The sequence below is a fragment of the Leucoraja erinacea genome, chromosome 30 (genome assembly GCF_028641065.1).
Source record: "Leucoraja erinacea ecotype New England chromosome 30, Leri_hhj_1, whole genome shotgun sequence".
NCBI lineage: Eukaryota > Metazoa > Chordata > Chondrichthyes > Rajiformes > Rajidae > Leucoraja > Leucoraja erinaceus.
This window is the reverse complement of record NC_073406.1, coordinates 14569737-14581378: the sequence shown is the minus strand read 5'-3', so window position 1 is coordinate 14581378 and position 11642 is coordinate 14569737. Positions and strand designations below refer to the sequence as shown.

Below are 11642 nucleotides of genomic sequence, written 5' to 3'. Positions count from 1 at the left end.
CAGCATCCCCTTTCCCATCAGAACTGCCCCCTCCATCGACTCTTTTAAGTCAAGACTAAAGACTTATCTATACTCCCAAGCCTTTCCTGACGTCCTCTGAGTGAGGGCTACATGTATATATGTATGTAGTTTGTTTTGTTGTGCTATTCTTATAACAAATGTAAAGCACTTTGGCCAACGAGTGTTGTTTTTTAAATGTTCTATATAAATAAATGTGACTTGAATTGACGAAGGGTTGTCATCTATTTCCTTCTACAGATGCTGCCTGTCCGGCTGAGTTTCTCCACTTTGATTTGTTGCTCCAGATTCCAGCTTCTGCAGTCATCAGTATCTCCCTCCACAGATGCTGCCTGGCCTGCCGAGTGCTCCAAATGCCGTTCCTTCATCGTGCTGCAGACTCCAGCGGCTCCAACCTCTTGTGCCTCGGCTCCCAAGCCTGTTAGGGAATGGTGGTGATCCCGTTCCCGAAAGTCCAGTCCGGAGAGTGAGGGAGAGAGGGGGCGGGTCGGGTCGGGACGGGGAGTGGAGTGGGTCCATTCCGGGGAATCCATGGTGGGGTTTGTGCCGAGAGCCGGAGCCGGGGGGCGGGGAGGAGAGGCTGAGCGGGCGTCGCCGCCGAGAGAGGAGCCGGGGAGGGGGTGGTCCTGTTGCGGGCTTTCTCAGCGTTGGCGAGGTGTGAGCGGAGCGGAGGGAGCGAGGCAAGGAGCAGCTCAGGAAGGTGTCGCCTGACCAGTGACCACCAACCCAAGGTCCCTCTGTCTGAGCAAGTTGTCCGGAGCGAGGGGCAACTCGCCGTGACCGAGGCAGAAAGAATGGGAGGCAGGGAAGTCTGGCCGGCTCGTTGCCGGCTCCTCGCCCACGTCCTTCTCCTCTCCTTAGCCGTGAGTACAAGTGGTCGTGTCTCCCCCAACCCACCCCCCAACCACCGTGCAAGTGAGGGCAGCGAACGTGGCGTTCAGGGCCAGCTCTTCCCCTGCCGAAACAAAGTTTGCAAACTTCTCCCGAAGTTTTGCAAACTCTGAGCCCAGTCTTAGCCCGGGGCGGAGACGTTGGGTCAGAGTGAGACCTGCCTTTGCTTCATCTCCCCCAGTGTATTTGTGTAAAACTGCTACCAGATAGCAGCAATGGCTAATTTTATCCGGTTTGGAACTATTGCTGTCTTAACCTATTCATAGTTTCATCCAAATCAGTCTGTCTTCTGGCTCCACATCATTTTTGCGCGAAGATATGTTTTATTTAATACAGTGCTGCTGGAGGTGTCTTCGGTTGCACCTTTAAAAGGAGTTTGGTTGGCAGAAATGTTTCACACAAACAATTTGAACTATGGGGTTGACTTGAAAAGTTAATATAGCCCCGGGGCTTTAAACAAACAGTCCTTTGCGCTAATGGGCCCCTTGGTACTCAATCTGATCCTGGACTTCACACGGGGGTTAATGACCAAGCGTCTCTCCATCCATGTTCTCCTGAGATGCTGTCTGGCCCGCTGAGTTACTCCAGCACAGCCTGAAGAAGGGTCTCGACCCGAAACGTCACTCATTCCTTCTATCCAGAAATGCTGCCTGTCCCGCTGAGTTACTCCAGCATTCTGTGTCTATCTTTGGTGTAAACCAGCATTTGCATTTCCTTCCCACACACTCTGTGTCCATCTCTCTACACTCTGTGTAGGAAGGAACTGCAGATGCTGGTTATACACCGAAGGTAGACTTAAAATATTGGAGTAACTCAGCGGGACAGGCAGCATCTCCGGAGAGAAGGAATGGGTGACGTTTCGGGTCGAGACCTTTCTTCAGACGGGTCCCTGAAGAAGGGTCTCGACCCGAATTGTCACCCATTCCATCTCTCCAGAGTCGCTGGCTTCAGAGTTAGCTCCTCCAGCCAAATCCCAGTGTTAGAATGGAGCAGTTTCACTACTGATAGAATTGGTGGGGCGGTTGGTTCTCAGAGTAGTTGTGAACTGGAGGCTTGTTAATGTGCTTTTTTAAAGTTGGGTTTGTTTGTGGAATTGGTGCCAAATAAGTTATTGGGGGAGCATTTTATTCCCTTTTAACTTTTATTACGCCAGAAAACTGTGTTTAGAGCGAAACAAATCAGAAAAGTTTGGCGTCATGTTGGAAACTGTACAGATAGTCAACTGGTTGTGGGAACATTATCAGCAATCTGCCTGCCAAGTGCAACCCAGTAACTTTCCGACCTCCCCACCCCTTTCAAAATTGCCGGGATCAGGGTGGGTTCTGTGGTGTGATGGGTCCTGTCTGGAATCTTTCACTCTGGGAGGGAGGAAGGAAGATTTAGATGGCAATTGATCAGATGCCCATTACATTTGTCCCCCAATTTTACTTGCAGGATGTTTAAGTAGGTGTGCAATGAGTGTCGGGTCCAAGCTCCAAGTGAAGTAGGTATGACCCACTCAGCTGCTATTTACACTGTAGAACTGGTCGTTGCTGAGGTGGCTGGCACAGGCGGCGCCGTCTGTACTCTCGAGGCATTGGTTCAGACAGGAGAATGGAGGGTGAAGGTTGAGAAGTAATTGTTAAGTGCCGCAGATGACAAGCCATATCCCAGCAGTCCCATACCCTGTACTTAACGCTGCAGCGAAAACTGCCTTGAGCAAAGTCCTGAACAGGCATCGTTCCCTGGTGATCTCCCGTTACATTCGGTATCACCCCCCCCCCCATCCACTACATTGCCAGAAAGAGGAGAACTGGTTCTTTTCCCTCCCTTGGCAACCAGAACAAGGAGTTTGCACAACATACCAAACAAAGAGGACTCTCAGTCTGAAGAAGGGTCTCCACCCAGAAATATCACCCATTCCTTCTATCCAGAGGAAATTCAAGCTCAAACTAACTGCAGACTTTACCAACTCTAGAAAACTGCCTCTTGATGGATAAACACGGGCAGCCTCCCATACTCCAATAACAGTGAACCTATCCGACACTCAATATGATTCTGCCCCACACCAACACCTTTATGTTCATCACACCTGCATTAAAACCTTTGACTCTTTCTCCTTCTGCCTTGGTATAGTGGAGGAGGTCAGAGCACAGAAACTGTGGCTGATTGTTGGCTCCGAGGGCACAGATGGGGAAGTATTTGAAAAGAGTGAGAGGTTTATAGTTTAGGAAGGAACTGCAGATGCTGGTTTATATCAAGGATAGACACAAAGCGCTCGGGTCTGAAGAAGGGTTCCGACCCAAAATGTCACCCATCCTTTTACTCTAGAGATGCTGCCTGACCCGCTGAGTTACTTCAGCATTTTGTGTCTATCTGTAAGAGGTTTACAGTGGGGATTTCTAAATGGAGAGCGACTTTGGGTCAGCAGGGGGGGGAGGATGGATTTTAGATCTAGACTTTGATTAAAATCCTTTCTTTGAGGTGAGGAGAGAAATGGTGTGGATGAATAGTCACCAGGACTGAACTTGCTACTCCTTCGATTACAGCCGTCTGCACAGTCTGGATTTTTATTATGTGGCGATGAAAGGTGAAACAAAATGTTGAAAATTAGATTATAAAATACCTATGACTCATGCAGTCAACTCGCAGAGCAGGGAGCACATTATCTTAACATTGTGGGAAGTGCAGCGCTACTCTCAAAACTGAGTGGCTGAAACCTTCACTGAGAAACGAAACTTCATTGTGTGGTCTTGAGTTTTATAGAATAGACACAGTCAGTGTGAGAACCGGGGTCTGTCGAGGCACGGCCGATGGAGGGAATGGATTGGAGGGGGGGTTAGATGACTCCACGGGAAAGTGTAAGTCACGGACATTAGATGAGATAAAAATTGAAAATTCCCTTTATAAAAAGGGAAAAAGCTGGAATAACTCAGTGGGTCAGAGAACATCTCTGGAGAAAAGTCTGATGAAGGGTCTTGACCCGAAGCGTCACCTATTCCTTTTCTTCAGAGATGCTGTCTGACCCATTGAGTTATTCCAGCTTTTAGTGTCTATCTTCGGTTTAAACCAGCATCTTCCTGTACATAGAACATTACCGCACAAGTACAGGCCCTTCGGCCCACAATATTTGTGCCGAACATAATGCCAAGATTATATCTTATTTACCTGCGCATACTCCATACCCCTATATTCCCAGCATATCTGGGATAAAAAGTTGGAGTCTGTGGCAATGTTCTGAACAGGAGCAGGTCCAATTCCTTGGTCTTCTTGAGAAATGTTGAAAGCAAGTGTTGGCCATTCAGCTATGCCCATTCAAAAGCCTCCTAAATGCCACTGTTGTATCTGCCTCGACCACCAATGCTGGCAGTGCTATCCAGGCATTCGCCACTCTCTGCGTAAATAAAAACTTGCCCCCACATCTCCTTTAAAGTTTGCCTCCCTCATCGCAAAGCTGTGCTCTTTCGTATTTCATTTTTCCATCCTGCGGAAAAGGTTGTGCCTGTCTACCCTTTATGTTGACGAGCCTTTCTGCTTATTTGTCCTCCGACTGTCACTTTACTGACGTATCTAAAAGATGATGATTGTAGGACAGACCCCTGCTTTCCTCCATCGGGAGAGAAGGGGAGCAAATGAAAGTGGCATCAATTAAACCATCCACATCCACACTAGGAACTGATGCCAACGAGAGAGAGCTGGAACAGGCTGTTTTGAGAGTTATTGTATTGAATCTCTTCCATAGATGCTGTATTTTTAGAAAAGCTAATTTTACTGCATAACGCTGGGCTTAGAATTATGGGCAGGATAGTGCCTTAAAAAGGTGGAGTCTCTGAATGTGTAAGAAGGAACTGCAGATGCTGGTTTAAACCAAAGATAGACACAAAAGGCTGGCGTCTCTGACTGTTCAGAACCGGAGCAGTTCATCAAGTTCCATCAAGAAAGTTGGTCTTCTTTAGACATGTTGAAAACAAGAAGATAGATACAAAATGCTGGAGGAACTTAGCAGGACAGGCAGCATCTCTGGAGAGAAGGAATGGGTGACGTTTTGGGTCGAGACCCTTCTTCAGACTGAAGTCACGGGAAAGGGAAACGAAATATAGACGATGATGTAGAGAAATATAGAACAAATGAATGAAAGATATGCAAAAAAATAACAATGATAAAGGAAACAGGCTGTTTGCTAGGCTAGAACAAAAAGCTGGTGTAACTTGGGTGGGGGTTGGAAGGAGAGAGAAGGAATGCAGGGGTTACTTGAAGTTAGCGAAATCAAATTCATACCCCTGGGTTGTAAGCTGCCCAATATGAGATGATGCTCCTCCAATTTGCGTTGAAAACAAGTTGGTCATTCAGCTATGTAATTAAAATAATGGTTGATATTTGCATTCTCACATTCAGCAGCTGTTTGGCAAGTGCAACTACTAAGGGCAGTGACAGTATTTTGAATGAGTGGATATTTGGTTTTTGTGCAGATGCACTTTCAATGTCTAGCATAAAGTGTGCACCTGCGAACATGCAGGCTCCCGCTCCCTCTCGAGTGAAGTGGAATGGGATCGTGCTTAAAGGCACCAGGGTGGGCAAAGGTCCTGGCCAGTCAGGTGCACATTGTGAAAGTAGGGAGAACTAGCATTGGATTTAATCTCTCCCTAAAGCCAGAGGCAAGCTTTAGTTTTTTTTTAGAGATACAGCGCGGAAACAGGCCCTTCGGCATAGTGAGTCCACGCCGACCAGCGATTACCGCACACAAACACTATCCTACACCCACACTAGAGACAATTTAAAATTATGCCAAGCCAATTGACCTACAAACCTGTACATCTTTCGAGTGTGGGAGGCAACTGGAGATCCCGGAAAATAACGTGGAGAACGTTACAAACTAGATATTGACAAGTGCCCATAGTCAGGAACGCACTCGGGTCTCTAGCGCTGTAAGGCAGCAACTCCACTGCTGTGACACCGTACCGCCCTACACGCAGCCTGTATAATTCTATCAGAACATTGAGCAGCTAAGAATTGAGGCAGAATGGGTAGCAATTGGACAGAAATAGGCCAACTATGTTCACTAAAGCTGTTTCAAGATGGGGACACTCCCCCAGCTGTGATAATTTTCACAATATTGGGTCGCATCTTGGTGTAAGAAGTATTTAATGTGAGTAAAGCCCCTATCCCACATTCCCGAGTTACTCATGAATTCTCCCGAGTTTTCCCCTTGATTCAAACTCGGAGAATGTCCGTAGCGAGGCAGTAGGAGTCCGTAGATATTTCGTCGCGGCTCGTAATGCCAGCCGTAGGTACTCGGGGCATCAGGTAAGTCGGGATGTTTTTTTTCCAGCATGTTGAGGAGTAAAAAATATAGCCCCGAGTACCTACGGCTGGCTATTACCGTAATTCACCGAGTTTGAATCAAGGGGAAAACTCGGGAGAATTCGTGACAACTCAGGAAAGTGGGACAGCGGCTTAAAGCAATCTATGGAATCTTTGGCATGCTTTGCTGATGCTGGTTTACAAAAAAAAAAAACAAAGTGCTTGAGAAACACAGCGGGATATTTTTTCCACTGATTTTGATTTAGTGCAATGCTGTTTATGGACATCAACTGAAGTGAAATGAATTGCTTCCGTGTATTGGTTGAAGATGACTCTGTGTATTCCTTGCCCCTTCCCCAATCTGATCGGACATTAATGCTGGATCCAAATATTTATTCCATGAAAATCTGAATGAAGGCGTAGGAGTTCACCCCTGAGAGCTTGCTCAGCCATTCAATAAAATCACAGCTGATTGTAATCCCAGCCCTGCATTCCAATCTACCTCTAGTAACTTTTCATTTGATTATCCACTATTCATCGCTGGCTTGAAAATATTTAAAAACTCTGCTCCCACGACCTTGTTGAGAAAGAGTTTCAAGGAATCGCAACCTTCTGAAAGGAAAATAAAATCATCTCATCTGTCTCATATGAGCCACTCCTTATGTTTGAACAGAAACACTCTAGCTCTGCATTCTCTTACGGGAGGAAATATCCTCTCCACACATGATAGACACTAAAAGCTGGTCAGACAGCATCTTCTCCACCCATGGTTGCCTGGGACATTGGCTATTTCTGCAGTGGGATTGAACAAAGATTTGAAGAGGAAATGGGCGCCTCTTGCTCCACCAGCATTGCTGTGTAGATTGGCCTCTTGTTGAGGGAAAGGATTTCGTCACAGCCTGAAACTAAATTAGTCTGCAATTGAAGGAATTAAACAATTGGATTTCATGTGGGTTGGTTAGCCCCCTGGTTCAGTTACTGAAGATCATTAATCCGCTATGAGCTTTCCAAGAAATAGCAGCAAATAAAATTGACAAACTACAGATAATTTGCAACTGCACAAAGACTGTTTAGAGATACAGCGTGGAGACGGGCCCTTCATCCCACCAAAATCCGACCAACATTCAACTGTGTACGACTTCTATCTTACACACTAGGGGCCAATTAACCTACAAACCTGCACATCTTTGGAGTGTGGGAGGAAACTGGATCACCTGGAGGAAACCCTTGTGATCACAGGGTACTCCATATTGACAGCAACGGTGGTCAGGATAGAACCCAGGTCACTGGCACTGTACGGCAGCAACTCTGCCTCTGTGTTGCCGTGGTGGCAGAAGGATGCATGTTGAGGGAGATTTCAGTGGGACATTTGAATTGAGAGGCATAAGGGGATATGTTTTGTATACAAGACTTATTCTGTTGGCTTTAAGATTAGCGATTGACTGAAGTTTTGAATTATTTTCAGGTTAGAAAGTCTTTCCAGATTATTGCCATAGTTTTCTCTTAAACAGAACTGACCAAGTGATTCCTCTTGTTCAATCATTGCCTGTTGTAATGCATGCTTAACCTTTGTAAGCATTTAAAAATTCTGTTATGCAGCATTTATTCCATAACTTCATAAGAACTCCGTATGTTTAAAATTAAAAAAAAATCTCTCATCTTCTTGGGCTCTTAGATCCAGCAGTGGGGAGTTCAGCTGCAAATTGAAATTCAGTTACCTGGCAGCATGGGCAGAGTCGAAAAAGCTTTCTTGAAACTGTTCCACTGTGCTAACCCAGGCGGTCTCCTAGCAGGGAGTTCCATAGCCCGGACACATGAGTAGGGATGGGATTTGCCTGGGGGAAAAATTAGTGCTGAAGCAAATGCAATGGGCAAAGGTTGAGGAAGCGGGATTCAAGGATTCTGTCATCTGGCCAAGCATGCTTGGACTCGTATTCAACCAGCCTGCCAGAATGTGTTGCCTGGGGCTAGACAGCAAGCTTTCAGATGCCGACATAAGTGGTTCTTCTACCTGGCAACTATTATAAAGTTGTAAATGGGATGGGAGCTCTTTTTTTCATTAAGCGTGCAGCTATTGAACAGAGCTGCGGTGTTGACGTAAGTTGCACATAATTGCCAACAGAGGCCAAGATTTTAAAGGAAGAACAAAGCTTGTATTGACTCGGGGGGGGGGGGGGGGGGGGGGGGGGGGGGGCTGAGTTATAAGGAGAGGTTGCGCAAGCGGGGACCCTATTCTTTGGAGCGCAGGAGGATGAGGAGTGATGTTATGGAGGTGAACAAAATCATGAGAGGAATAGATTGGAGTAGAAGCGGAGTATCTGGCGGAGTAGAGGAATCAAGATGTAGGTTTAAGGTGAGGGGGGAAAGATTTAATGGGAACCTGAGAGGTAACGTGGTGGGTGTATGGAATGAGCTGCTGGAGGAGGTAGTTGAGACAGGCACTGTTTAAGACGCATTTGAACAGGTACATGGATAGGACAGGTTTAGAGGTATATGGGCCAAATGCAGGCAGGTGGGTCTAGTGTGGATGGGACATGTCGGGCCGAGGGGCCTGTTTCCATGCAGTATGACTCTATAACTCTTTGGCTCTATGAAGAGTATGGGACAAAGTCAGCTGTAGAAACAAGAAACTGCAGATGCTGGCTTACGCAAAAGGACCAAAGTACAGGAGTAACTCAGCAAGGTCGGGCAGCTCCTCTGGAGAACATGAAGAGGTGACGTTTCGAGTCTGAAGAAGGACTGGTCAGCAGTTGGGAGTCTAACATGGGTTGCCTGTCGGTCAGAAAAGCGAATGTGGGCTGGTCAGCGTTGACCCTGTGTACTCCCTCGCTGGGACTTCAATAATGCTCGTGTTTTGTACACATTGCTGACAGAATATAGTATCTCGTACGAATCACAGGGCAGTGATAAACCATTAGCCTACAGCATTGGTTTGAATTGCATAAACAGAGGGAGGCCATTTGGCCCATCGGGTCTATACCAGTTCTGTACTACTTCCCCATCTACATTACCCTGGCGATTCAAATCTTGTGCGGATCTATTGAATTTGCCCAAACTATGCCCCCTAGTGGTACATTCCGGAACGAGTCTCCACCTTTATTCTATGACCTCTGGCACTTGACCCCTGTCACTGGGAACGGTGTCTCTTCATCGACTCTGTCTGGACTCATGGTTTTAATTAAGCCGATCGACCCCCCCCCCCCCACTATCCCATCAACCTATTGTGTGTTCCATATGTAAAGTTCTTGGTTCATGAAACCTTTCTTGTGAATGGCCCCAGCACCTTTAAAGTCTCTGCATCTTTCCTAGCGTGCGACACCCATAGTTGGATACCATGGCCCAGGTTGTTGAGATCAAAGATCTTATAGCAGAGCTATAACCAAAGCTCCGCTATAGGATCCTTGGTTAAGATTCCTCATGACCTCCCAGTTCTTGTTCTCAGTCTCTGTTTATAAAGCCCAGGATTCCTTAGATTTTTGCAACAACTTTCTCAACCTGCCCTGCCGCTTTTAATGAACTACACACACATTTGCATTGGCTGGGGATCGTCTGACTCCTGAGACGAGAGGTGCTGCCAGCTGTAACAAGCGACCACTTGTATTGAAGAGGCCGGTCTGGTAACATGTGATGCTCAGGTAGCTGGGAGGAGAACAATTATTAAAAGAACGCCGCCTTTTAATAGCTTTCCAAGTTGCTCAAGTTGTTTTAACCCTTCAAGGATCCAGGCAGCATATCTGCGTCGCGCGTAAAACTTCAGCACAAGCTTATTGTGAGAATGCAGTCAACTGGAGGAATGTATGGAAACTGTTATAAAATGTGCTATGAAACTCGAGAAATAGCAACTTTTACAGAAAGTCAAAGGTGAGGGTAATTTTATGGCCTTTGTGGAAAACTGTTTCTCTCTGTGTATGAGAATACTTTAAAATTGGATTAAGTGTTTGACAGTGACATTTATGGTCTTAGGTGTAGCCATAATTCAAGGGAAGGATTGTAGCTGTTAAATAAACAGTTGGAGAGGAAAATAGACACATGTTCGGAAAGTATTTGGCATTCGAGTCTGGAAACCTAGGCCGAGTCCACGGAACCCAGCAGTATGTGCCAGGTTTGGGTCGGGTCAGGCCTTGCCAACGTGTAGATTCATGTCTTGATCAACGGTGGGATAAGAGTGCAGCAGAGCAAGTCTTCTGCTTATGTGTAAGAAGGAAATGCAAATGCTGGAGTAACTTATGACGAAGATACACACTAAATGCTGGAGTAACTTAGCGGGACAGGCAGTTTCTTTGGAGAGAGGGAATGGGTCGAGACCCTTTTTCTTGGCTTGTGGGTAGGAAATGTAATAAGATCCCGGCATCTTGGACTAGGTCAGGTCTGGTCATAGTTAACCCAAGGATGGGTTTTAATTTTATATCCGAGCTCTATATACTCTACTGTGTGGAAATTCTCTGCGGTTTTGGTTTGCTCACAATTATGGTGATTGTAGATTACATTTGGCATGCATAATAGGCATGGCCATGCTGGGGCAAGGCATTAATTTCCTTCTGAAGAAGAGTCTCGACCCGAAACGTCACCCATTCCTTCTCTCCAGAGATGCTGCCTGTCCCGCTGAGTTACTCCAGCATTTTGTGTCTTATCTTCGGTTTAAAGCAGCATCTGCAGTTCCTTCCCACGCATTGATTTCCTTGTCAGGTACTTTTTGACGAAGCACCTTTTCCATAAGTCCATAAGTGATTGGAACAAATTAGGCCATTCGGCCCCTCAAGTCTACTCCGTCATTCAATAATGGCTGATCTATCTTTCCCTCTCAACCCCTTTCTCCTGTCTTCTCCACATAACCCCTGATACCCGATACTTTTTGTACTCTTTTCAAAATGATCCAAAGTGCGTGAAGTGCGTTGGAATATTGTTGCTCTTGCAGTGTAGTATAGGGGTCACGATAGCTAATTTGGGAAGATCCCACCGACAGAAGTGTGAGGACCCAGTATCCAGCGAATGATGATCAGGAGGTCCCCAATCATCAAAGGCGGCACAGTGGTGCAGCGGTAGAGCTACTGCCTTACAGCGCCAGTGATCCGGGCTCAATCCTGACTACAGGTGCTTGTCTGTATTCTGTTTGTACCTTCTCCCCGTGACATGCGTGGGTTTTCTCCGGTAGCTCCAGTTTCCTCCCACACTCCAAAGACGTACAGGTGTGTTGGTTAATTGGCTTAGTATAATTGTAAATTGCCCCCTCGTGTGTGTGTGTGAAGGATAATGTATGTGTGCGGGGATCGCTGGTCGGCGCGGACCCGGTGGGGAATAGAGAGGAGCATCTCACCCGCGCTTCCTGATCCACAGCACTCATTACTGCACAGTAACTCAGCATTTTGTGCCCGTGTGTTTAGAGTGGGAGAGTCATTGGACGCAACTGGTCAAGTGTGTCTGTCGCTAATGATCCTCCTCACCCTCTCACTGCC

General features: G+C 46.6%; 1 protein-coding gene across 7 annotated transcripts in view; it reads left to right on the top strand.

Annotated features, from left to right (window-relative positions):
* Window positions 1-603: 603 nt before the first annotated feature.
* hspg2 (heparan sulfate proteoglycan 2) overlaps window positions 604-11642 on the top strand; it is a 350599-nt gene continuing 339560 nt past the window's right edge. For all 7 annotated transcript variants that reach the window (XR_008725893.1, XM_055659492.1, XM_055659493.1 and 4 more), the window contains exon 1: window positions 604-881. Coding sequence is in view for 6 of the 7 variants with exons in the window: in XM_055659492.1 (XP_055515467.1) it covers window positions 813-881 (69 nt within the window). In the remaining variant the exon portion in view is untranslated. The remainder of the gene's footprint in view (window positions 882-11642) is intronic.